We start from the raw sequence: 27,403 nt of genomic DNA on the forward strand, positions 1-27,403 counted from the left end.
TCCAGTCTTTCTTTACAAGAACTGAAAGACAAAGTGTAGCAGCAATCAAACATGTTTTATGCCTGACCTCTCAACATCAGGTGTTACACTTCTGCTTTTAGCTGAGTCACTAAAGTTGATCTGTATCATTGCTGGATGCACTTCGGTAGTTGTGGGCATAAATGGCACGAGTAGTTAAGCTAAGCAGCTTTTCATCTAAATAATGATAGTAATCCACTATTACTGTTGGTTCAGTATTGAAAAAGCGTGCTGACCGCCCCCTAGAGGTCACATTAAAGGTTGTTTGAGGCTCCATTTAGTTGAGGTTGGAGTGAGACAAACATGGCATGAATCAAAATGTTTTCATCTGAGAAAAGTTAATCACATAATAAACATGGATTCTTAATCATTTAGTTGGAAAGACCTAGTAAAGCAAATCAAGAAAGACCAAAAAGCAAATCCTGTGAAGTGATGGTTGCGTTTTATTCTTGTTGTACAGACACAATTCCATAAGCCATAAAAAGAATAACAAATGGTAAATTTATGCAATATACATGTTCTATAGGGAAAAGAACACGTTGCCCCATCATATTATAATTTTTAAATAAGTTAAACAAAACAGCAGGATGTGGCCGCCTATCGTTCCTGTCACTTCCGGCTACCATCTTTGGTAACTAATGAGTTAGCCAACGAAATAAAATGCTACGCTATCAAGACAAAAGAGGGGAGTAAAATTTGTTCAACAAGTTTGATATTTTGTTCAGGCTGAAGAAACTGAAGGGGCTTTGAAACTGTGGTAAGTGTTAACAAACTCAAAAACAAATTCCCACAAGCACAAATCTTGAATACTTTTATGGTTTAATTATTCAGTTTTGAATGTGTAATATATCACAATTATATATTATATTATATATTATGTATTATATATACAATTTATATTATAAAAGCGTCAAAGCAGCCTAATGGACCATTTCCAGAACACACATCATGGAAACGTGCAAAGGTCTTTTTCCAGTTAAATGTCTCCTACAGGCTTAGCGGGTGATGGAGCATGTTAGTATAGAAGTCATGGGAGTGGCAAAACTTACCGGTGACAAAACTACTGATGATATCCTGAATTAACAGCAGAAGCTATACTTTGTATAAATGTTCAGTAATATGCACTAGTAGTGAGAGACAACTAGACCATACCAATTTGGTTCCTATTAATATTCTGAGTTTTCTGAAGGTATTTAAAAAAAAATGGCTACTTTATTCTTATATTATCTTACAAGAAAATAATGATTGCGATTTTGACAGCTTTTCCTGAATTATTGCAGAATTGATTACAGTCTAGAAGTTGTATCTAATTTCAGTTTATTCATAACCATAAAATGATTTGCTCTGTGCTACAAAAGGCTTGAATCTCAGGTGCCCCTCTCAAACAGGAATGCTCTTTATCTGAACTGAATGCAGATTATGATAATGAGTGCAGGTTCGAACTGCTATTGCGATCTTGATGTAAAGAGAGGTCACTGAAGCATTTTTTTGTTTTTGTTTTTGTGTTTATATTTAGCATTTGCTACATATGAAAAATGAATAAGAACAGAGTTACTTAATAACCGATTATTCTGTATTGGTTGCAGTTGTATCCTTATATATCCCTATTACTATTAGTTTCTCATCGGTGAGCTATTTTATTTCTTTGTAACATTGCTGCCATCTAGTGAAAAAAAGCCAACCTGGCTTTTTTTTTTTTCTTGACGATTGATTTCTAGGTCATTAATGATAGTACTGTGGAGCATTTCTCTTTAATTGTTAAATAGTTGTGATGAAGAACTATCCTATTCAGTTTATGTAATGGGAAAAATGGCTAATTGAAATTAAGTTGGGATTGTGTGCCACTTAAGTGAAGGTGTATCTGTGATTAGTTGTGCTCATTGTTGTTATGTTATTCATTTCTCCCCTGAGACAAAACTACCAAGACAGCTTGCCAGATTTGGGACTTTCCCTCCTGTCAATGGTGAAATCATACATTCTGGCTCACGTGTCTATGTCCAATACATGCATTAGACCTTCCCTCCCCTTCTGATTTTAACTCTGGACAAATCCTCGAAAACCAGTGTTGCTCTATCCTGCTCAAGAGCTAAAGGGACCAAATACTGACCTGAAGGATCAGGGCAAAGCCTTTGAGTGGGTGGCTAATTCCCGCTTTAGCCCTCATCAGCTGTCCTCTGGGCAGGAATGGGACCGTGAGCGATAAGACAAAGCTAGACCCATCTGGCAGAAACTATAACCCCAGTTACAAAAAGTTATGATGGTCTGCAAAACCTAAAATCTGAGACAAAAAATACAATAATATCATTTAAACCCCATATTTTATTTAAGAAAATATTTTCACATTTTTATATTTTAATGCTTTGGTTTGCTTTTTGTATTTTGAATGTGCACATTTCATACATCTGCACAAGTCTTTCCAAATGTTACAGGTTTTGGAGAAACACATGCTACCATTCAGACAGTATCTTTTTCAGCAAAACAAAGAGATAGCATACTCTGCAGCACAGCACCACCACAGTGTATTAGAGAATGTAAGAAACCATTCCCAAAGTCCTGACCGGTTGCCAGTTAAAAACATTTGACATTTTATCAAATAAAAAATATGGCCAGGAGGCCATAAACCAAAGAGCTGGAATCCTATATTGAGCAAGGACAGGATAACATTTTGGCTTTTAAAACTTGATCTCCTGAGTTACAAAATGCTTTTAGGGAGTTGCTTAAAGAAGACATGAGGTAACACAGTGCTTCTGGACTCTCTTCTGTACAAAGATAACAAATGCTATGTTCTATTTGTACAGTTTTAATTAGATATGGGGTTTTGGATAACAGGTTTTAAATTCAAAAAAGTAAAGTAAGCATCAGATGTTTTGGGGGGTTTTTGGCTTCTTGTCATTGGCTATCAGTGGATACAATCGATGACATTTCATTACTTAACAAGTGTGGACAAAACATAAACTTGAAACTTAAAAGTGTTCACAGCTAATGACTTGAGAATAACACAGTGCAGTGTATCTAGTTAAGTAAGTAAAATTAGTGTAACTTTTTCTCTTCTTTAAGACCTCTCTTTTGAGAAATGTAGCTTTCTGATGGATTAAACAACATAATTGTGTCTTCAGGTTTCCAGTTTGAAATCTCTGTGTTGTGTGAGTGTTGAGTTCTGAATTTTGCCATTGATGAGTTAAGCTAGAAGTGTGCAAGTAGCTTTGGCTAGGCTGCTGAATAAGACTGCTACAGCGTGTGCATCAGCTTGGTGGGCTTTGTCACTTTTAGCAATCTAAGGAGTTAATCCTACTTCCACGAGGAACAGGTATTGATTTTGAAATTTGGGGAGTTTCACCTGTTTGCTCATTTTTGGGTCTTGGACCCTTTTTTGCATAGGTGTCTCCAGCATCATTGTCTTTTTAGGGTTATTATTGTGTGGTGGATACCTCTCTGTGACCCAGTATTAATGTTCTAACCTGCAGTGACCTTCCTAGAAATGTAACTACAACTTGGTGTCAATAAAGCCAGCTTGATTATAAATGCTGGCAACAGTGTTGGACACTTGCATAGGCAATGTAGTAGGTGAAATACAAATTTGCCACAGAATTAATAAATTATCCATTACTACAACATCCCTGTTGATGACATGACAGTCTCAAGATGCTATTTTATTTATAAGGTGGTGTAAATCAGCTGTGGTGTAGCCTGACACCTTGGAGCCTATGCAAGTAGTTAGCATTGGTATAGCATTTCCCTTATTATGCTCACATTGGTGCCTGCTTTTTCTCTGTTACAGTAAGCTAAACTGTGTTGCTGTTGCCTTTGCTATACACCACTGCATTAACTTGATGTACAAACCTGTGGAACATACTCCAATTAATTCACAATCATTTTATTTTGGATAGGAAAAAATACAAATCTATGAAGAAATATCATTAAAAATGTATTTATATGTATTGTGAAGCATTGTTTATTCCTAAAGCGATACAAAAACGAGTCCCTTGCATCTTCTGTTACTTACAGTGTCAGTGACTCGATTGCCCCCTGTTGCCCCAATTCAGAAGTAATACAAGATAAATTGACACTCGGCCCAATTTCATCTTTACTTGAACACTGATCTGCTGCTGTTTAGAGTGGTGGCCTAACCTATCTGTCAGCCCTAATGGAGCCCAATATATAGATAAGTGTGTCTTGCCACGAAAATCAATATCGATGTGGCCCCTGATGGTTTTTGAGTTGAAGTGCTTTGTTTTCTGCCATTGCCTTGAAACAAAGAGGCTGTGGGTCCGTCTATTAACAATTCCCAGTCAACCTTGAGACAGACTTGCAGACTGAGATAGAGGTAGAAATAGAAATAGACAGATGGAGGGATGGTGAAGGGTGGCGGCATTCGCGCCGACATCACTAGAGCATTAGATTTGGTGGAGGATAGAAAAGCACCATCAATGGACCACAGAAGGCCTTCAAAGAAGAATGATGACAGTGATGGGGTGTAACAGAAAGACAGAATGGCCAAAATAGTCTTTCAGTGGAGAGGAAATTATGTCATGTGTGTTTTGCTATAAAAACAAATACAAATAAATGTCAGTGCTAAAGGAAGTTATTGACACAGTGTACATTTATTTAAATATGCCTTTATTGATAAAAAAAAAAAAAAAAAGCAAGTTTCATCTTGCAAATTTCTAATTCCAGTTATAGCCCATAGCTGCTGAAAATAATATGCAATCCGAGTTAGGTACAGTTTTAATGAAAATGTTGAATGTTGGTCTGTTAACATAATGACTGCATTTTATTCTTTTTCTTTTTTATACTAATTAGAATCTAAAAAAATGAACATAAATCCTAAAATACCTTCCCTTTCCAAACCACAGTATATATCAGTCAGTCGTTCAGCAGTGTTTTTCTCTGTTTTTAATTATAAACTCTGCAAAGAAGAGAGTTGCCTCTAACTGTAAAGAAGATAAGATATCATCCCTTTCCACATTCAACTTTAATTTATTGACCATTCAGCCCATTTGAGTTTATTGCCCTCTTATTTCTTAGAATATAAATCATGGAATCATAAAATTTAGACAAAAATAACCACAGTTTAATGTAAAAATAATCAAAATAAAATATTTAAAATGATCACAATTAAGGGTTGTTTAGTGGTGCAGTGTCATGGCAGTTACATGGCAGTTCTTTGTACTGTGACACATTAGTTATTTATATCAAAAGGAGCTCAATGTCCGTTTTTTTGCTTAAATCTTGAAATTATGTGATCATGAAGCCTGCTGCACTGAAACTGAGACAGCTGGATGTCAAAATACAACACACTGATGGGAAAACCTCAAATACACTAATACTCTATAAGAAAAAATGCAGCACTGTCCTTTTACTGTAAAAAATAGCTAACAGTTACTGTTCATTTCTCCTATAACTACCTCAAGTCAATGAAATTTACAATGTTCACATATATAACTGCAATAGTAACCTTAACCCTCTCCTATATGAAACATTTAATAATTTGATGAAAAGGCTGCAAAAAGGCATATACACCAGTTGATACATGGGAGGAACAAAAGAAAAAACAACTTTTCTACATAGCAGCGAGCCTGAGCAAAGCAAATTATAGTGACTTAAACATTTCAAACACAAAAATATGTAAAGAGCTAAAATATATAAAACTCGCTGAACTTACTAAAATTAACATGATAATATAGAAATAGTCTCAAAAGTTTTGCAAGTGCAAGGAGAATATGAGTGATCTTTTGGTTAGCTGACACTGATGAGTTTATTCTGATCTATCACATAGCCTGTATACTATGTGATGAACAACAATTAGATGTATTTATTTTTTGAAGTTTCAACATTTAACTTAATGCACAAAACAATATTTGGGGTAATTCAGAAATGCTGTAATCATAGTATCTGCAGCAAAGGGTCATAAAGACTCCAGAACTTACTACTGTGTGAACCGACCAAAGTAATTACTGCATTTAGATCAGTGGGAAAGCCATCTGTAAATAGGGTGTGGCTCACAGTTCAGATTTGATGACCTTTATGCTTGTGTACTGGTGTAATATCTAAAGAAAAACAAAAGAGTAGCTCTTTATCTAAGATTTATCTCAGTGCATGATGCCTGAACTCTTTACACTTGCAGTGAGAGGATCCAGTGGCTCTTGTTTTGTTGTGGAAAAAAAAATAATAGCATGGTTTAGATCCACGTTTCCCCTTAGAGGAAAGTGTCACAGATCGGTATGGGTTATTCTTTTTTCAGAATTATAACGCCCAGATCACTGAATGGCTTGATGAATCAGTCAAGTGTAAAAATTATATGCCTTGGCCTGTATAGACACTAGGTCTTAACCTAATTTGATGCCAAGGGGACTATTTAGACCGACATGTCACTGATAACAATATTACAGTTGGAACAACATGCCATCCCTCCAGCAGAGTCTCAGAGACTCAGTGCCGAAATACTGAAGCTGGTTCTGGACCACCTTGCTAAGAAACATGGTCAGTATTTTTTTATTGTTAAACTGCCTCGGCCATACTCATCTGAGGAGGCATACTCTTCTCATAAACTATAATGATGATATTTTTATGTTTTTAAACTTTGCGCTTGATATTTTTTGACTTCTCAAACAAACGTATACATTTCTAAAAGCTTTTATTTTTTTAATGTTTCATTGCTGAACAGCTGATTGTACGCTGTTTCCATTGAGCCATGACTCTGGGCCCGAAGTCTGGGGTAACGTTGTTGGTTTAAAAGATGTACAGCTTTACAGTGATGGACTTGAGAGGTGCACAGTGGGTTGCATTGTTCCAGTGGCAGCAGCAGACACCATGGAACACTCGTAACCTTTGTTGTGCTGGGACAGTTTTCCTGACTCATCACTTTCAGAATTGGCACCTGGAAAAAATGCGGAATTAAGCAGTTGGTAAAAAAAAAACTTGTATAAGAATGAATTTAGACTATAGTTAGAAAAATCACTGGAGTTGTTTACATATATAATATGAATAATGTAAGTTTCAGGTACCTGTTTCTGAAGAGCAGGATGTACACACAGCTCTCCTTGGACAGCCCATGGCAGGAATTACCTTCCCTTCAACACCATTTTCTGCCACAATGTAGAACTGCAGATTTATACATTAAGACGTTTGAGTTTTTATAAACATTAAAAGTTTTATGCATTTTTCTTTGGGGGGGGGGGCAGCCTACCTACCTACTCCCAGAGTGAGTGATGGACATGAATTGCTCTTGCAAAGAGAAACATTTCATATAATTCTGATAAGACATTGGGATTTAAACTGCAGTCTTTAATGTTACTTTCAAAGCGAACAAAAATGTTATGACTGCTGGGAACTGCCATTACATATTTACTCTGCGTAAAAAGTAATTTGTTACACCACTCATTCCATTACTTTTACATTGATCTGAGATGCTTTGTAAAATAATTACAATTAAACCCTAGGCTACAGTCCCATACACTGACATAAGTATGTATTAGGCTGTGTGATATGACCAAAATCTCATATCTCGATATAGGACATTTCTCACCCCGATAACAGTATATATCACAAAATAGTGCTCGACTTGTGTTAAGTGTTTTCAGCTGGGCATCATGTACCTGGAGTCAAGTGTTTCGACCGATGCATGAAACTATATTTTTAGATATAAGTTGCAACGGCCGGCATTTTCTGTCCCCACCAGTCTGTGGTGGGGACCGGTTTGCGGCATAATTTGCAGAGTGCAGTTTTCTGGTAGGTGTCAGACTTTTCATAATCAAACCATGTCCATGCTACAGAGGTAGCCCATCGTTTAGGAATAAGGTCCTCGATTTGTTTTGACTCGTCCTTCTGTTTGACCAATCTACACAAATGATAGCGTATAATATGAAACGATAGATGTTTTAATTTCGTCATCCGCTATATTTTATCATATCGCACAGCCCTAGTATGTATCCTAATGAGGACACACTCGCAAGCTCTTCTTTTCAGTCCAACATCAAGGAGAATGCAAGGCATGTTTGACTGTTTTTTCTTTCTTTCTCCCCATCTGGCAAATAATTGAAAAGCCCACATAATGGAATTAACAACATAATTTTAACTGTCCTTTTTGTTACATTGATGTATTATATTACTGCATGACATAAAAACTGTATGTATTAATGACCGAGCTTTGTAATAATGGCCTTACCCGAGGAACAGTGGTAGTGGTTGTCTCTGACATGCTCTCATCCGTCATGCTGGTCTCACTCACATTATCCACTGATGGCTGTTTGTGGAAGCGTTTTCTCGTTCTGAAAAGTAAATATAAAATCTGCACAAGTTATGTATAGAATAATATACACATGGAGAGTTTATCTCACAGAAATATAAAAGGTCAGGTACCTAAATAAGATTTATATAGGTTATAACAGAAGTTGTGTACTCAAATTCATCGTGATGAGAAATGAGTGTCTGTGCTGTGTACTGCCCTTCACAGCATCATTTATCACTGCATTATAAAATAATAATTTCACCACATTTGATTTATTTAATGTTTGTTTCTTAGCTTTCTGCATATCTCACCCCCTGAATGTTGACCAAAGATAATACATCTGAATGTTGTGATAGACCAAGCCGGAGGCCGTGTGTGCATTTACTCTACGTGCTCATAAGTTTCAGTTGTTTCTTTAGACTCTATCTTTGTGTACAGTGTGATTCTGTACTCTCTGTGTGTTTATTACAGGGGAAACCAAACTACCAAACTCAAAAACCGCACAAGTGCACCTGCAGTCAAGTGCAGAAGGCAATTTAAGGCAGAGCTATTGGCGGCCATGTAGCGTTTCCTTTGGGGTCATACCTCACCGGCTCCATTTTGTAGCTGAGAAATGACCTATTTTTATGTGTAATTGCTGTAGAACAAGCTAAACGAACCATGTAATTGAAAGCGTGCCACTTCCACAGAGGAACCAAGAGTGTAAACGTTAGGATGTAGTAGGTAGTGTGCTTTGTAAGTCAAAAGAGTGTAGAATGCCAAACAGCCTTGTCCATAAGCCAGCGAAACAACCATAAAACAAATCAGCTACTTAGAAACATCTCAGGTGGAAATAAAAAGGAGGAGGGGCCACAGTGTGTAGTTTATGCGTGCTCTTCACTCAGCTAACCACTGTTGCATGCTGTCATTTGTTCCACGTGTGATGTGCTCCCTGACCCCCTGCTGTCGTACTGAGAAACCGGCATTACACGCCTCATGCATCTTGGGTTTGATAGACATCTCTAAATGCTGTCAGCTCATTCATTACAGCAGCAGGTCCTCCCTGGTCTATTTTTTGACCATCAGTTAGAAAAAGCATGATAGTCCCTTAAGATGAAGACATGATTCTCATTTTTACCAGTCTAATAAAACCCATACAAATTGAATAGTATATTTAGTATGTTTAGTGAGGAAATAGTTAAATATTCATAGATGTTTTTTGTTTTTCTTTTTAGGAAGTCACTTTTGATCCTTTCACAGCGAATAGCATATCTTGATCATTTTGATTTCCCTACTTTCTTCCTTTTTTATTTTTTTCCATTGTCCTTATTCTTTTTTTACCCATTGTCTATTCTTTTCCCTTCCTTTTTCTCCCCTTTTACTTTTTGCTGCCTCCTTTTTCTCCTTTTCCCTTTTTTCTCTTACCCATAGCAGTAGGTGACACAGGCTGTGATAGAGAGCAAGGAAACGAGGACCACCATGCACGCTGTAATGACCACGTTCCTCTTCTTCTCCTTTTCAGCCCGCTGAAGCTCCAACCATTCCAGGTCACTGAACTGACATCGTTCCCCCATGTAGCCTGATACACAACTGCATGACAAAAAATCATATCCAGGAATCATTTTTGGTTAACTGCAAACAATTTATATTTTAAGACAAACTTGTTTAAAACACATCCAGTTACTTTATAATTCAAAAATGGTTACTGCTTAAGCAACTGCTTAGTTTTGTGTTTAAATGTTTGGGCTCCCTTGGCAAATTAAATGTCGTTTTTGAAAGACTGGATTGGATTTCATAGAACAGATACACAGGGAAGATTACAGTCACAGGTTTTGGAGTTATATGACATAAGGTTAGTGAAAAAATGGAATTGACTGGCTTCAGTAATAATTCAGTTATTTTGTTTTTCAAATGATCTTCATAATCCTGAGAATCATTGGAAAACACTGGAGGGGAAAAAAAAACAGCTACCCCCTCAGTGTGCCAAGGGTACCCCCCGAGAACTCGACAGATCACTGAAAAGGTCAGACAAGCTGGTCCAAAAGTGTGCAGAACTGTCAGCATCCTGGGGCCAATCTTATCCATACCTAGTGCCAGGTTGACATTTCTGCCCACTATCTCAGAGACCAGATACCACTTGGGGGTTCTTCAACTCTTCAACCTGTTTGGGCACTCATAGGCAGTTGTTCTTTTTTGTTGCTAAATATACGTTTTCATTATAATTTGTATTAAATGTGTATACATTATCTGCAGCTTTCCACTGAAATTATGAAATATTTTTAAGTCTGTGCATTAGAACTCATAATTTACATTTTTGTTGATCTGATTTGAAGTGCATACTTCATGGACAGAAGTAGACTGTCTCTGCTGTAAACACTTTCGTGAGGCGTGGGCTTTAATCATGGAACAACAGTGACACCTGCTGCTTGTCAGCTGTCATAAAATACTTTTCACCTAAGTGTTCTTGTCTTAATTAACAGTGGGACTGCATGAATATATCTGAATATTTGAGAAAATATTTGATTATATAATTATTATATTTATATTACAATATTTAATAAAATTTGCCATAATCATATTTCTGTTTAAAAAAAGAGAGACCCTATTGAAGCAAGGCGCCAACAGCAGTATAATAGTAAAATAGCAGCGACAGTACAGAAGTAGCCAAGTATGGAGGTGCTTGGAAATTTTAAGTTAAACTATAAAATCACTGCTTAACACTTTAGTTTAACAATAATTAAAGTAATTTAACCTTGTAACTATTCAGCACCCTGCACAATGTCGCATAAAACCAAAGAATATTTGTTGTATTTTGTGTCTTGGGTCGATCTTTTTAACCAGTTGCTTAAAGCCGTGCATGTCCACCATGTAACTGCATTATTTCCATCCATCATCAGCTCTTCCTGTCATATGGAGTGCACTTAGTTAGTGCACCAGCAAAGATTGGTTGAGTCATTTGTTTACATTTAGGTTGCTAATATCAACTCCTTTGTAGTAAGGTTATACTTGATGGTATGTTTTTGCCTCTTTTAAGATACCTTTTTTGGTTTTCACCTTAAACTGTAACAGTTTTATTTCATATTTTTCAAATTGCTAGGTATTGTTGGATGTTGTTTAAGTCTTGCTCTCCGTGGGAAACAAGCCATGTCTTGTTTCCCTGTTGTGCACACTAGGGGATTTTAAAGAGTTTTGCTCCAATACAATGGTATTATGATTTGACACTTATATCATGTAATAATTTATAATTGCAGTATTGTACATGATGTGGTATCGCACAGCCCTAATATGAATATCGTGAGACCTTCTTTGAAAAACAAACAGTTATGAGGGGTGGGATGGGGTCATGGGTCAAGTAGAAGGACAAGCGGGTTTATTTACTTGCAGGCATAAGAGTCCAATTCAGGAAAGTAGAAGCAAACACCATGGTACAGACAGTAGGTCTCATAGGTTGCAGGACAACTCTCTGCATTTCCGTTGTGGCGTTTGGTGGTAACATCAGCAGAGGTACCAGGTGTCACCCATGGTGATGTGGACTCCAACTCTAGAGAGAATTGAAGATATAAGTTCATTAACTTAGATTCATTTTCTACTGCTTAAAAGAGATGGTTCATATAAACACTGTATTCAATCTAAATTAACTATCTGATTTCACAGATAAGATAATGATAGACGATGAGAATGTGCCAATACGGCCCAGGATATGTTAACAAAAGGAAACGATCACCTTGACATGTCTGCCCATCGCTGTAGTATCCAGCCAGGCACTTGCAGTAGTATTTCCCTGCAGTGTTTTGACATTCTTCATTTTTGTCACAGTTGTAGATTCCCAGGTTACACTCATCAATATCTAGGACAAAAATAGGAGCAGTAAGTTGTAACCTAAAATTTTACCAAATAAGAAGAATCATAAGCTTCGAAAAAATGTTGTGACATTATTTACTAGCTAAATAAAATGTAATTACTGTTTGTTTTTTTTAAATCCTCCATAACCTGGCCTGGTACAGTGAAAAAAGTTAAGTTTTTATTAATTTAACAAAGTTGCCACACTATGTCTTTTCGATGCTTCCTACTTTGCAAACAAACTCAGCTGATAATCTCAAAACACTTCAACTGGTCTGCAAGGAAACGATAGGAGGAATTACTGGATGGTTTTAGGACTTTTTGAACATTTTGACTTTTTCCATTAAGGCTTATCTTGAATAATACCATTACCTTTACTTTCAGAGCAACCCTACCTCTGAATTTTATTTCAAAATCCAAAACTCAGTTCTGCTAGATCCCTGCTACTGTAGGTGAGATTAAAAAAAAGCTCACTTGTATCAAATGTAATCCCGTAAGCTTATTTCAGGGTCTGTTACCTCATCTCTCTAATGCATATTCCCAGTATAATTGAAGGTATACTCACCCACACATAACTGTCCATCACCTGTGAAACCTTCTTGACATAAACAGTTTGGGTGACCAGAATTCAGCAGGCATTGTGCATTCACATCGCAGCGGAGTGAGTAGCACTCATTCTGGTCTGACAGAGAGGGGGCATATGCAAACGTAACATTTAGGCTGGGCAAGATATTGAGTGGATAGAACGCCTTTCAAGGTGCACTGTTACCTGAAATCATTTTGTCGGTGAAGAAAGTTGGCTGACTGCTTACATCAGTTGTCAGTGGCAAGCTCGCAGTATTAAATGTTTTGTTTTTCAGAGGTGTTAAATCAACTGATCCACTGTTTCCATATTCTATAAAATTAATACATAAAGAAAACATTCAAATTTATCATCACATTACACTGTGTAGAAAAGAACACAGGATACATCACCTGCTGTTCCATTTGAAGCGTCAACAGTCAAGCAAGTTTTTCCATCAGCTGATAGGATATAGTGTGAGAAACAAGAGCAGTGGGCAAAACCCATCTTGCTTTCACACACCTGGGAACAACCTCCCTTCAGGTGAAGGCACATATCTGCCCCTAAAAAACAGGACAGAAGTATAAGCCCAGGAATTCTTTAGAACTGATGGATGCTGTGTGCCACTTGTTTTTGTTATTGGCACATGTGTCCAATCTGCATGTATCTAAATATGCATGGCACTTGTTTTTTTAGATCATTGTAATCATGGTTGTTCCTCTGTACCTGGCTTAGCAAGGGGATGAACTACAACAATAGATGCTGGTTGCACCATGCTCCCTTGGATCCATTGCAATGTTTTCCCAGTCCGCTTATGCACACTGGTCAGCTGGTGGCGTTCCTGATCAGAGATCCAGAGCCTGTCTTCAAATAGTGCAAGATCAAAAGGTTGGCCTGGAACAAATTAGGGCAGACGGCAAGAAAATCTGAGTTGACTCAGTGATTCCAGGTGAGAGGCGCTTGTGTTCAGCTGTAAATGCAGTGATACTGGTTAAACTGGATTTTCTCACATTTGAATTGTGGATGATGCTATGAATGAGAAAGTTAACTTAAGAAGAGGTATACTTTTGCCATTTGAGTCAAGATTAGTAGGACAGCTGTACTATATCAGTTATACTTAGTATTAATTATCTGTCATATATCCTAGAGTAACTTATCATATATTAACTTACATATTCATTTTACAACAATGAAATTCTTATTCCCCATGCATTTATATCTGCTTTTTTAGATATATACATTTCACATAAACCTCACCTACTTGGTTCTTTGACAGGACTCGTCGATCTGAACCATCCAGGGCGGCAGTCTCTATTGTGCCTTTCCTCTGATCACACCAGAATACTCGGTCCTCTGTGAAGTCAATTGTCAGGCCAGTGGGCGACACAAGGTTGGTCCTAGCAATGACAGCACGGTCTCTCCCTTCCAGGGAGGAACATTCCACCACAGGATGGGTCCCTATGTCAGTCCAGAATAACTTCCTCAAAAAGTTAAAAGAAAGAAATAGAGAGCAAGTGGTACACAAAGTTATTAAACCACCTGTTTACAGTGCTTAACAAATTCTATTAGACCATCTGTGATAAAAAGAAAACAAAAATACAAATATTTTAGAAATCTGAAAAAACTGAACCGAATTCATGTCTTTAAACCCAAACTGGACTACTCTGAGAAGTCTTCAGTTGTTCAAGCATAACAGTCAACCTCTAGAACTAATTTTCAGGCATGCAAATAAATAACTGTAATTTGGCATCTTATTCAAAAAATAATGATGTGCTTTACTGCATTGTATGCTTTTTTTGTAAAACAGTAAATTTGAAGATATAATTTAATAATTTAAGTTTGGTGGTGGTCTAATAAATTTGTTAAGCACTGTATATACAAATCATCTATATCTTTTTGTGATATTCATTGTTACAAAATATTTTGTTTAAAATGTCATTAAAACATGACCTTTATTGGCCAGATCACTGTGAGATTATATACTCACTATCCATTTTGTTAGGTATATCTCTTTAACCAATTTTTAATGTAAATATTTAATATTTATTGTTTCAGAAACTCTTCATTTTCTGGGATTTCCCCACACAAACATCTCTAGGGGTGAAAAATGAAATTAAAGATGCAATTTACTCCACAAAATGGGCAACTGAAGACTGGAAAACAGTACCTGGTGTCTTGGTTTATGCAGCTACAGCCAGATGAATGGTCAGAATTTAGTGTAAGCAGCATGAAAGCATGAATCCATCCTGCCTTGTAGCAACAATTCAAGCTGCTTGTCGTGTAATGGTGTGGGGTAGTATTTTCTTGGTGCACTTTGGGACCAACTCAGCATTGTTGTCAACATCTTTTGCTGTTAGCCATGTGGCTCCTTATATGACCACAGCATACTCATCTTCTAATGCTAGTTTTCATGTGTCAGGGGCTTCGTGTGTGGATGAGAGGAAGGGAACCAAACGCAGGACGGATGAGCAGAGCATAAGATGACTGGCAGACTGAAATGACTGAACTGGCTGGCTGGACTGGACACACGTGCGAAGTAGACAACATCAATGACAAGACGGTGAACAGAAGGAAACTGAGGACTTAAATACCCTGACTGATGATGATGACGATTGGAGACCGGTGAGTACACAGCTGAACATAATCCGACTAATGACACAGGAAGCGGAACTAGAACATAATGCGCAGAGACTGACAAAGGGCTGACATCATAAAACAGGACATGTGTACATATGGAAACTAAACAGAGAACATGACTAAACTGAAAACACTGGGTCAACGACCCAGGAACCCTGACACACTGAGTTCATTGTACTCAATGACTTCTATGGTCCATCCAGTACAGCATCTTAGGGATGTGGTAAAATTGGAGATTCAAATCTGTAGCAAGTGTATGATGCTAACATACTGTAACAATATGAACCAAAATCTGTGGTTAGTGCTTCCAGCTTGGTAAAACTGTGCCATGAGGAGGCAAGGCAGTTCTAAAGACAAATGGGGGTAAAAAATCGGGTTCAAACTGGCAATAGCAAGGTGTACCTAATGAACTGACTCTGGTGAGTGTTAGTCAAAGTTAATCAAACTGCTTGGTAATTATTAATGTGGTATTTGTTGTTTATTGATTAGTCTTTAGTCAATTGTATTGGTGAAAGAGTGATGCATATGGCTATACTCACTTTGCAAGAGGATGAACTGCGATTCCTCTTGGCTTTTCCAGACCTTTTCTCACAATAGTTTCCCTGTGAAGTCCATCCAAAGTACTGCAATCAACAGTTGACCGCCTGAGGGGCAAAATATGTGCATGCAGAAGTTTAATTTCCCCAGTGTCAGTTATTTCCTGATGAAGTTCATTCAGATTAAAAGAGATTAAGAAAGCTGGGTGTGACCTAAACGATAAACTTTAGATAGACAATTGAATAGAACTAGAAAGCAAACATCTACTAACAGCAAATGACCAGCACTGTATGAAGAAACTGTTTTCATTGTGTAATTCTTACACACACTGCACACCTTTTATCCGTCCAGTACATCTTGCGATGAACCCAGTCAACTGCAAGCCCCTCTGGTGAATCCAAACCATCAGAGATGAGAATGTTTCTTGGGCCACCTTTTATGTCAACTCGCTCAATTGTTTTCTGGCTTGTACTTGCAAAGTACACCTTTAAATGCAAAATATATCATTTATGAATACTTGCATTTATAATATAAATATGAATAATTATATAATATAAACTGGAAGGAAAACATGTGGATCATTGTCCAAACAAGCATAATGAGGTAATAGTAAGGGGCATGCATTACAGTGCTTGTCCACTGGGTGACACTGCAGATCCATAGCAAAATCATTTCCTGATTTAACTCAATTCTATTACAATGAGTCATTCGACCTTATACTCATACTCTTGGAACGCTTTCCATCTTACATTGTTCTGGACAGGGTCATAGTCTAAAGCTACGATTATTCCTCTGGGCTCCTCTGCCAAGATTTGATCCACAGTGCCATCAGGGTTAATTCTCCGGACATCTACTAGATTAGCAACTAGTAGATAAGATGGAGGTCCTGAAGAAAAATATAAGAAAATACAGTGTTTCGTGGTCAAATGCACTGCAGCTTTCACCTTGTGTTTTTTGACTTTTGCATTGGAAACAGATGCAAAAAGGTAGACGGTGTGTGTGTCTTTGTGGGCACATGTAGCTCAGCTATCTGCTATGCCATTGTTTGACTCACCAGTTGCAATGCAGTGCTTGCCATCTTGGTGGAGCTGGTAGCCAGGCAGACAGCCACACTCCCAGCTTACAGGGGTGACAGGGTTGCAGAGCTGACTGCATCCTCCTCTATCTGCAGATGAACAGCCTGGAACCATGAAAAACAATGTGGGCACAGCTAAGCTTATGAATTTGTTAAAATTCAACAGACCTTTGCTTAGTTGCAGTATTTACTCTTAACACAAAATTATGTTGTGTCAACACTGGTTCTGGCATCAGATTTCACTGTAATCCAGTTTATCCATTGCAAAATAAATCATATGCATAAAAAAGTTAATCATTTTAATTATTATATTCTAAACTGATGCAAGATATTGGCCCACAATAAACTGAAAGTATTACAACAGTTACTACACTGTTGCACATTCATCTCTTTGATCCATCTATCCTCAGTTTGACCACATCAACTCAACTCTTATTCATGAAATATTTATACAGTCTTGGCTCCAAATCACAAAGTAGGCACTGTATCTGCTGCTTAGTTTTTTGGAAATGAGCAACCAATATGTTCCATTAAACTGTCATTCAGTCAGTTGATAGATTCATGCTATTGTTCCTTTTCTTTTACTACGATGCTATAGTTAAAATGTAAACGTAATGGGAAACTGAATCCAGTATGTGTATACTCTGTATGTTAGCCATATACTATAAGGTTAGTGTTGTAAATGAGAATAATATTAACGCTACATTTTTTTTTACTAAGTGTATTTATATAATTTTTTAATAAAAGGTAGATTTTAGTATTGGAACATGGGGCAAAGTGGTGTAATACTGGCCATACCAGTACATGTTTGTCCATCCTCCTGTAGTATAGATCCCTCAGGGCAAACACAGACAGCACCATTTCCTGTTGACAGGCACCCATTGCCGCACTTTGTCATATTCCTTTCACATGGTATGATTTCTGTAATAGAAAAAAGACAGTTCTATCAAAAATAAAAACAAGAAATCTTTGATTTTTAACGATAAAATAACAATTAAAAAAATCAAAGAAAAAAAATCAAATGGATTTGATTCATGTAGATTAACATAAAGATTACATGAACTTCAACTCAAACTGATGTGAGTTAATTACATTTTTTTACAGTCATTCATAGTGCCAATAAAGGCAACGTGATGCTCCATGTAAATAAAATAGACTTGAGTCTATTTTTGGGCCAGTAGACTGTGGATCAGCCGGATGGACAGCAAGCTTCTTAGCCCCTGTTCTGGTAAAATCCTTTGATGAAGTCAGCTCTAATCCTATCAAAATAGTGGAAAGTGTGATAAGAAAGTCAAACCCAAACACTGAGGGTGATGTAATGCTAGTTAAAAGGCACATGGGGTCTCCTGTACCAGAGATCCTGAGGTGAGTATGTACCAGTACTAAAAAGCAGTAGATAAATGTGACATTTAAGTTTTCTATGTATTATATTATAAGACACATGATTTACTCATTTACTCAAGTGTCTATCGTTTTATTTATGCTGCAGAATTATAAGAATAAAGTATGAATCGTGTAAAGATGTATCAGAGGACACAAGTGGCCATCATCATAAGTGAATCATAACACAAGTCATTTAAGTTTTATCTTACTGAGAACATTATCATTTATTGTATAATGTGATATTTTATTGCTGTTTTTTCTGCGTTTATTTCATATATAGGTTTTGTACAGTAAACAATAGGATAGTTTATTCTTCTTATCATGGCTAAATTTATTTCAGATCTTTTTATAGTCTTCCATTAAACCTTTCAGTTAGGCCAGAAACGCTCCATGTCAACAGTGCATGTGGTAAAACTACTGCTTTTTCATTTTTTTGTCTTTATATAAAACAATTAAAAATGGCACTTCAAGTAGGTAAATAACTACAGTTCTTCTGTCGTCTGTGCAACCAAGTAAACTCTGTTGTAATCTCCATTGTCTAACCTGCTGCTTGGCTCTATGTTTGTTTCATACTGGACCTTGGCAAAGGTTGTCAGCTAAGCAGCTTAGAAAGACAAAGCTGCTGACCAGATATGTTCCCTACTGCAAATGTCACCTCATCATCTAATCTCATTGTCTGTGAACTTTTCCTGTTGTCTTGAGCATATTGCTGTGAGAGTAGAAAAGAGATTATGATCTGACTATAAAAATATACTTTTTAAAAAAAAGTTTTACTATATCTTGAAATTAAAAAAACAGAAACTATAAATGTTTGAAAAAATGTCAAAAAATCATCAAATTTAAGTCAAAATTACATACAAGTAAAAATAAAATTTAATAAAATAAAATCCAAGTTTATTTAACTAAATAATTATTTCTTATACATGACCTTGACAAATGAACTTTTAGCTGAAAGCCAAAAATAATCGCGTTATCGTGATGTCCTTTGTTCTACCTGATCGTCTCAGTGCTCTTAAATGTTTAGAAGTTGGACAAAGTTTCAGTGTTTTGTTTTGACCCAAGTGACCTAACACACAATTGTCAGCTCACATATATCTAGTCTGTCTTGAGGCCTGTGACCCTCAAGCCTTCTAGGGTCAAAGTAGTATCTGGTAGATAAATGCCAGCTTTGACAGCAGCACAAAGAAGATCTGCAACCCAAGCTTTAGTCATGTTCAGATCTTGAATATACATTTTACTTGTTTTTTTTTTCTATTTTCACTGTAAAACACATGACAAAGCTATATTGATATTATAAACATAGTTATACTTTACCTTGGCATGTTTTCCTGTCTGGTAAGAGGGCATATCCTTTAGGACAGGTACAGAAATAAGATCCAGGAATGTTCTCACAACCAAGCGAGCAGCCATGATTCCAGTGGGCACATTCATTTACATCTATGGTACACACAGACAAAGATGGTAATATTTTTTGCAAGTAGATGCTAATATTTATGTTTTCTGTGCTTTATATATAAGTCCTTTTAATTGTGGCTGTCCCCTGTAACAGTGATCCCTGCTAGTACTAGGTTTGGCCCCTTTGGGCTTCAGACGTGCCTTAAGTATTCGTGGCACAGATTCAACAACATGCTTTCTCAGAGAATTTGGGCCATGCTATCATGATACCATCATTCAGTTGTTGCAGATCTGTTGGCTGCACATCCACGATGCCAGTCTCCCAATCCACCACATCCTAAAGGTGCTCTTCTAAATTGAGACTGGTGACTGTAGTGGGCTTTCAGCTGAACTGAATGGTAATGTTTATGAAACTGATTTGAGATGATTTGAGCTTTGTGACATGTTACATTATCTTGCTAGAAGCAGCCATCAGAAGTTGGGTACATTGTGGTCATACAGGAATAGAGATGGTCAATGGTGTTTGAACAATGAAGTTGGTACTAAGGACCAAAGAACACCAAGAAAATATCCCCAATGCTGTTACACCATCCACAGCCTTGAACACTGATAGAAGACAGGATGACTCTATGTTGGCTTTCATGTTATTTATCCCAAATTCTGACCCTACTAATGTCATCAGATCAGGAAGTCTTCTACTGTTCAGTGTCTAGTATCCTTCTTTTCCTATTCTTAGCTGATTAAAGTAGCTTCCAGTGTTATTCTGACTAAAGTAAAAATGTGTTTTTGCTGGTGTATTTGTAACTGCCTTCTTATTTTAATACCAACCTTTACAGTAAGTGCCTTCCATACTGAGAACAAAACCTTCACTGCACTGACAAACGCCTTGGTCTGCCAAACTGGAACAGACGTTAACACAGTTGCCACCTTGGTCATCACAACCTGTTGGAAGTGATTGCTTGATACATTATCTAGAATATAAACACAATTCATTTAACTAAGAAGAACTTTAAATGTATGATAATGTTGAGCTGTAACCTGGAAATGGTGATAGCGGGTCTGCTGTTGGCTGATTAAGTGGATGCACGATCTTGATATCAACTGGAGGTTTACCCATTTGTTTTATGTTAACAACATGTGGCTCTCCACCAGTGTACTTGTTTACTTGTTTTATAACCCGAGACTCAGAATCGGTGTAGTATATGTGCTCCAGAAAAACAGATATTCCAACTGAATGAGACCTGATAAAAAAGAAGACATAATGAGTGGCTTTCGACTGGCTTATTTGATCATTTACATCAACACTCTGATCTACATTTTCTTTATTAACAAAGTTAAAGGATGAGTAACAAATTGTATTTTTACTAAATACTCACTGAAGTGGAAGATTCATGGTGTGTAGGGCGTTCCCATTGTAATCACAAGAGGCAATGGCACTTTCTCCTTGTGGCCCAAACTGAACCCAGAACAGTCTTTTGTCTACTCGGTCAATCGACAGTGCTCTCAGTTGTTCAGTTATCTTAATTAGTGTAATTTTCATCTGTCCTGTGACATCAGACCTTTGGATACTTGGAGACATCCCCCCAGATAACCAAAACAGAAACCTGCAATATGCATGTTTTGGGGGAAAAAAGGTTTTGCAATGAGCCTTTCCAAAATATTTTTTTCTGAAGTTAGCTTTGCATCTGTTATGAAATATGGAAACTTAGTTGCTTCCAGTAAGGGCACTGCTTAGACATTTCCTCATATGTTAAGCCTGCCAAATCAGGAGACTCATAATTCTTTTGCCTCAAACTCATTTTTGGTAATGCTTAATAAACTGTAGCCCAATTGAATTAAAGCCTGAGAGAAGTGTACGATAATAAGTTATGTAAAAAGCAATTTAAATATGCTCTTGGCACTTTTTAATCATGAAAAATGTTTTTAAATGAAATTATTCAGTGTTGCTTATCCATCAGGCCAAACTGAAGGGAAGTAAATTCCTACTGCTGTCCTTGATCAGAGGTATATGAGAGTCAGTCAGTCAATTTTTATATCATTTGATCCTTCCATATAGTATCGGAAGGATCAAATGAAAAACAGCAAACAAAACAAAAAACTGCTGTCATTATGACATCTGCATAGATTACCTATTAGAGGGGTCAACGCTTATAGAATTGGGCTGGGTCAAGTGTCTTAAAAGAGTCCTCTGTTTCTTCCCATTTATATCGATTCTCTTTACTTCCCCCTTTTCTCCACTTGTCCAGTATACGCTGTTCCAAATCCAGTCCACTGCGAGGCCAGAGATGTGTTTGTCATATGAATACAGTTTCTGCAAAAGAAGCATTCATAATTAATCATTTTAAATCTGCGGCTCTGAAAGTTTCCAGAACAATGCAGGATAACATTAACATTAAACAATTTAATTATGGTAATTACAGTTTCTGAAAGATCTTTTAAAAGCCTCCAAATTAGATGCTGTACTAATTAGGTTATTAAAAATTCCTAAATCATTAAAAGTGATCCTAAGCTGCTGGTTAGCTTTGGGGGTATTAAGTCTTATTAGCGGTGTATTCCATACTTTGACATTTCACACTATTGGGGACCTTGGAAGTTTCTTTGTTAGAAGATCAAAAATGATTCAGAAAAGCACATATAAAGCAGATCACGTTACTTCCATTATACTTACAAAAATTAAGGAAAATAGGTCTGCTGTTGTTTATTTTACTGGTTTAAAAAATGTGTTTGTTGGGATTTTTAGAGTGACTTTTCTAAAGTGTGTGAAACGTTGGTCAGACTGTGAGCACATTATAAGTAGTTTTATGCAAATATTTGGTAGTTTTGTATCTTAACATTGTTATGGAATCTACTTGTAAATTAAGACAAAACACAAAAATAATTTAAATATCAAATTTTCTTGTGTTGTCATCCAAAGGATATACTAAGTAGTAGTACGTAAAATGTTTTAAAACTTGCAAAATAACCTGTCATTTTATAATTCAGCAATTTGTAATAAAATGGTGCACACCCTTTTAGTCTAGCATGGAAATAAAAAGGCTTTCACTAATAAGTTACACACACAGGAAAACAATCAAACAGAGAAAAAGTCCACTTACACTTGGGCGCAGTTACATAATCACCTGTTTGTGTGCTCCTTTCACAGATGCTTTGTAGATGACCCCAGTGTGCCTGTCAACCCAGTAAACTCTCTGTTCTTTGAAATGAAAGTCAAGCAGGATAGAGCTTCCGACGCCAGGCACAAGCCTTCTGTGATTCTTGCCATTAAGGCCCATCCGATGAATAGCTTTACCATGGCCAAATATCAGGAAAGGCTGTGAAGCTTAGCAAATCATTACACACGTTATTAAAGTTAAAAATTTACAGTGAAGATCATTTGAACGCCTTACTTCTGTAAAAATAATATCTTAAGTAAACACAGTTGTATAATGACTCAACAATATTTAGATTTAGTGACTAATGATTCTGTGAGGTTTACAATAACAGACTAAAATGCCATTATATAAAATATAAAAATTATATAATTGCAAACATTTAGCATTTTTAATTAATAGGAAATTCACAAAAAAGTCACAAATCACGCCACATTTTAAATTTTTTTATAATTTTCACAGTGAATGAGCATATTTACTTTCTTATCTTAACCAAATAAATCCACAGTATATATAGGTAACTATGGCAGCATTTGACGTTTCAATAGCTCCTGCCCCCCTCTTTGTGTCGCTGCTGTTGTCGTTCAATTTGGCACATTATTTGATTTAAAAAAACCTATTCATCCCTGCAATGGGAAGTTCAAGGCAACCACAGCTGCCTCTGTGTAAAACCTCATCCCTTAGCAACAAATAGCTTTTGCTTTTTCCTTTGACTCTGACAATACTCTGCAATGAATGAAGGGGAAGGCAGTTAGTGTCCTCTAAAAGGTTTTTGATTCAGGTCACAACATCACTCTGGGATTCTGCTGGGAAGTTATGATCAACAATGATATTTCTACATATTCTGATTTTGTATATTGGATGATTGCTGTGCATTTGTTGTCAGATAAATGTAGCTGTCCTAGAACTAAACTTTCTTTTTTTACTCTTGGAGTGAGCAATGACATTGGCAAGGTAATGACACTGTCATATGCAACCATAGACGCCACTCTTAACTCTGTGGAATGAAGAAAACAATGAGCAAAACCAGACAAACAACATAATGAAATGTCTGCCATTGCTAATGAGTTGCTAGGATGCATCCTGCTGAATCACTGATTGACAAGTTCACTGGAAGGTCAGTATGATTCTTGACTCAGCTTTGTCACTTGGACTTATTTGTGAACTCTAACACAAAATATACTACAATTCATCAATTCTTCATTGATTTACTATTTTGCATTGATGTAACATGTATTTAATGGCATTTCAGATGATAATTCAGTTCACATAGTTACAGACTAGTTACCTATAAAAACAAAGAAATGCAAGAATATGAAAAAAAGAATTGTTAACTCTGCAATAAACATCACTATACAGTAACTAAAATGATTGGGCTAAATAACAATATACACTATAACATGAAATTGTTGAAAGATCTTGTCACATATTTGATTTTAGCTGAGGTGCTAGTATTATATGGTAGCACTGGATTTGCAGTCCTGTTGAATCAATAATGACTAGGTATTTAATTATTAATTAATTAATTATATTAACTAAAAAAATGCTATAATAATAATACTATTATATTATTGCTTGAAGGTCATGCCATACATTTTGTTTTACCACACAAAATAAATTAAAGTTACCATTTAAACGATTGCAGCCATATCACATACCTCTATTAGCATCCCCAAATACACGCTGAAAACAGTGATGATATTTAAGGAATATGTAGTGTAGTAGAACATAGTTTCTAGTTTCATGCACAGTGTTTGGGCAACAGATTTATGTAGCTCAGGTGAAAAGGTCCTGTTATGACTCTGCTTTGCACGTGTATTCCTAAAAAGCTGTGCTGCCAGATCAGCGCATGATGTTCTGTAGCTGACTTCTGTTTGGTAGACAGGAGTGTTATTATTTTTTGGATGAAAATCACGGTACTGCACTTAATATTTTATGTCCTGCTGAGATGTGGTTTTTTTGGTCATCACCATTTGTATTTTTGAAGTAACGTCTCTGTGGTACTCCACAAAAACTCAACCTGAGATACACCCACACAAACACAGTCTGGCTTAGTACAGTGCCAAGTCTGCCAAGTTCACTTTGCTGTACCGCTTACTGTAGCATGTTTAATGCAAGCAACATGTTTGGTTCTACTTGATTACATTTTTTTTTAAACTAAGCATCATTCCAGTACTGAATAGCAGCTGTTGCATGAATGCTTTATATCCATGTGGAGTACAGAAGAACTTGTGTAACTGAAATTACAACCCAAGACACTAATTTCACTAATTTTTAGGACACAAAGTGTTATACAGTGAACAATCACACTTTTTAATATTAAATAAATATGTATTTGTAATATCTGTCTTTAAATCTAAGCTAGTTCATTTTCTATCATGATATGTATTTTAGAAATCTTTGTTTTGAAGTGAAAAGACCACACAGACAGCAGTACACTTCAACATTACTTCTTCCAGTACGGTCAGTTGGGACTGTTGGTTAGGAGAGGTTTCATACTCACCCGTACAGCTGCTGTTGCTCCCTGCTTGCAATAGGTGCTCATCCCAACATGTCGTACCGAGCAGCAAGGCTCCAGCGGTTTGCATCATAAAATAGATCAATATTACTGTTATCATTGCCTCGGGCATAATCCTGCACTTTGTCCCTGCTGGTCTTCTTCACTCTTTCTCAAGCATTCCCACTATCAGCACTGGCCCACAAAAATTCTCCAGGATTACGTACTGTAGGTTTGTGGACTCTTAGCATCCTTTGTCTAATGCTTTAAAGCTAGTAAGAGAGTGGAGCTTTACATACCCGTGGATGTCACACTAAAGGGAATGCAAAACCCTACTGAGATAGAGAATAAGGGGGTAATGCTGTCAGTGCAGTGTTGAACCCAGAAAAAAAATGTTTGGATCCTGCTCAGTCCCTACTTTGGGCCCCTGGGCTGCCAGTCTGTTTTGGAAGCAAAGATTGAAATTCCTAACACCCCCATGGTAAATTTTGCACATGCAAGTCCAGCAATGGTGCACGATCTTCTAGAATTTGCAGTTCAGTGCTCCAACAGAATGTGGGATATTCAAGAAATGAGGCAGGGACGAAAAAAGGTCCCACATGATAACAACTTATTAGCTTTCTCCCCACCCCCTTACATGTGTGCTTTGTGAATGTAGATAGATATCTGTTTAAGATGGAGGTAGGCAGAGACAAGGAGACAGATGTTGCATGGAAAGTTGTCAGACAGAATCTTACAATACTGAATTTGTCATTTATTAAGGAACTAAATCAACCTTTGGTATTTTTGAGTCTTTCTTAAATGGCATACATACAGTACGAGTGCAATTTACACATGCCGCATACACAGTAGGTCCTCTGTTTTGTGTCCTGTGTGTGTGAATGAAGAGTCAGTGTGTTATACTGTCATCTCTCGAAGTTCTTCTGGCTCCCAGAAGGAATGAGCAGAATGAGTAATTTATAGAGAACGGTGGAAGAGAGCAGATTATCCTTAAATTGTTTGTCCTCCTCTTGCCCAGCATGACAATTAACAGAGGCCAGGAACTACAACCTCTATTCATACCCAGCATGACTAGGACATTGTCAGGAACAACGTCCTCACTAAAGAGCAGCAGTATGATTTATAATGCTGAGAAAGTTGCCTTGTCCCCAGACAAACACACTGAAGGGCACTGACCTTTTCCCACAATTTCACCCTGGGAGGTAAGAATAAAAGTCTAATGTTCATAATTACTCTTCAGGTGACAGTGTGTTGGATGACAGTGACACATAGCTATGAATCATCAAGTAGAAACAGTATCTGGGACACGGTGAGAGTGTGGCTATTATAGCTGTATTAAAAACTAACTCCTGCTTCTGTAAGATAAATGTTGCCAGTTCTGAAGACGAGAATAAAATGATTTTTTTATTCCCACAGGGAGATTCTTTTGTAAATTGTAAAACTAAAAACATTAAAAAACATACCATTTTAGTTTCAGTCATAATGCAATGAAAAAAGAATTGATTAAGTGTGATTAAGTAACTCCATGGACACAGTGAGGAAGCATCTCTTGTGACATTCAATAAAAGATTTATTCATTCTTAGTCTATGGCTAATTGGGTGGCCAGAACACTGTGTAGATGTTGGGAGATATTGGAAGATTTGCAACAGCCTCTTCTGAGTCACAGCATGTAGATGGCCTAACACCACCCTCAGTGAGCTGCCCTGAATAAGTTTATTACTGTCACATACTTTAAAGGAGTGGTGCTTCCACAGGAAATACAGTTGCCTCCGGAAGAGGGCTGCAGGTAGTTTGGCCTAGTCCTTTCCTATTTGTACTCCTGCACCATATTTAGCATTTTCCTCCTGATGGAAAGGGGAGTAGCAGATGTCCTGGATCTTATAAATATTCCTTCACCATAACACGGCCCTTTTTGGCACCCTTATTATTGGCTTATTTGTTTCCACGGTCTGATTTATTCCTGTTCACCTGAGCCATCAGGAAACCTTGTCAACAATTTTCAGTATTTTTGTGCATGTCACATTCAGTTGGTCTGTCTCAATGTTGTTGTTTTTTCAAGCACCTCAGGTAAATAGCACCTATAACGAAACTAAAGACGTCCCC

At 36.9% G+C, this 27,403-nt stretch overlaps 1 protein-coding gene across 1 annotated transcript; it reads right to left on the reverse strand.

Annotated features, from left to right (window-relative positions):
* Positions 1-4,638: 4,638 nt before the first annotated feature.
* On the reverse strand, positions 4,639-25,922 carry egf (epidermal growth factor). The gene is made up of 23 exons (XM_026182486.1): positions 25,306-25,922; positions 22,773-22,972; positions 21,783-21,964; positions 21,030-21,257; positions 20,692-20,894; positions 20,482-20,595; positions 19,573-19,695; positions 17,674-17,796; positions 16,855-16,980; positions 16,550-16,686; positions 16,137-16,285; positions 15,803-15,907; positions 13,884-14,107; positions 13,353-13,520; positions 13,040-13,189; positions 12,834-12,959; positions 12,630-12,746; positions 11,949-12,071; positions 11,603-11,765; positions 9,650-9,814; positions 8,183-8,285; positions 7,023-7,119; positions 4,639-6,895 (listed from the first exon to the last, which is right to left on the reverse strand). Exons 1-23 carry the CDS (start codon positions 25,430-25,432, stop codon positions 6,765-6,767), a joined length of 3,384 nt encoding a protein of 1,127 aa, XP_026038271.1. The 5' UTR covers positions 25,433-25,922; the 3' UTR covers positions 4,639-6,764.
* Between the last annotated feature and the right edge of the window lie 1,481 nt (positions 25,923-27,403).

Source organism: Astatotilapia calliptera, chromosome 2, assembly GCF_900246225.1.
Source record: "Astatotilapia calliptera chromosome 2, fAstCal1.2, whole genome shotgun sequence".
NCBI classification, from domain to species: domain Eukaryota; kingdom Metazoa; phylum Chordata; class Actinopteri; order Cichliformes; family Cichlidae; genus Astatotilapia; species Astatotilapia calliptera.

Bases quoted from the DNA above. Each gene is read 5' to 3' on its own strand.
- egf (XM_026182486.1), bottom strand. From the start codon at position 25,432: ATGCCCGAGGCAATGATAACAGTAATATTGATCTATTTTATGATGCAA. The intron at 12,747-12,833 runs GTAACAGTGCAC...CCTCTCTGTCAG, and splicing joins CACCGACAAAATGATTTCAG to ACCAGAATGAGTGCTACTCA. The intron at 7,120-8,182 runs GTAAGGCCATTA...ATAAATCTGCAG, and splicing joins CCACTACCACTGTTCCTCGG to TTCTACATTGTGGCAGAAAA.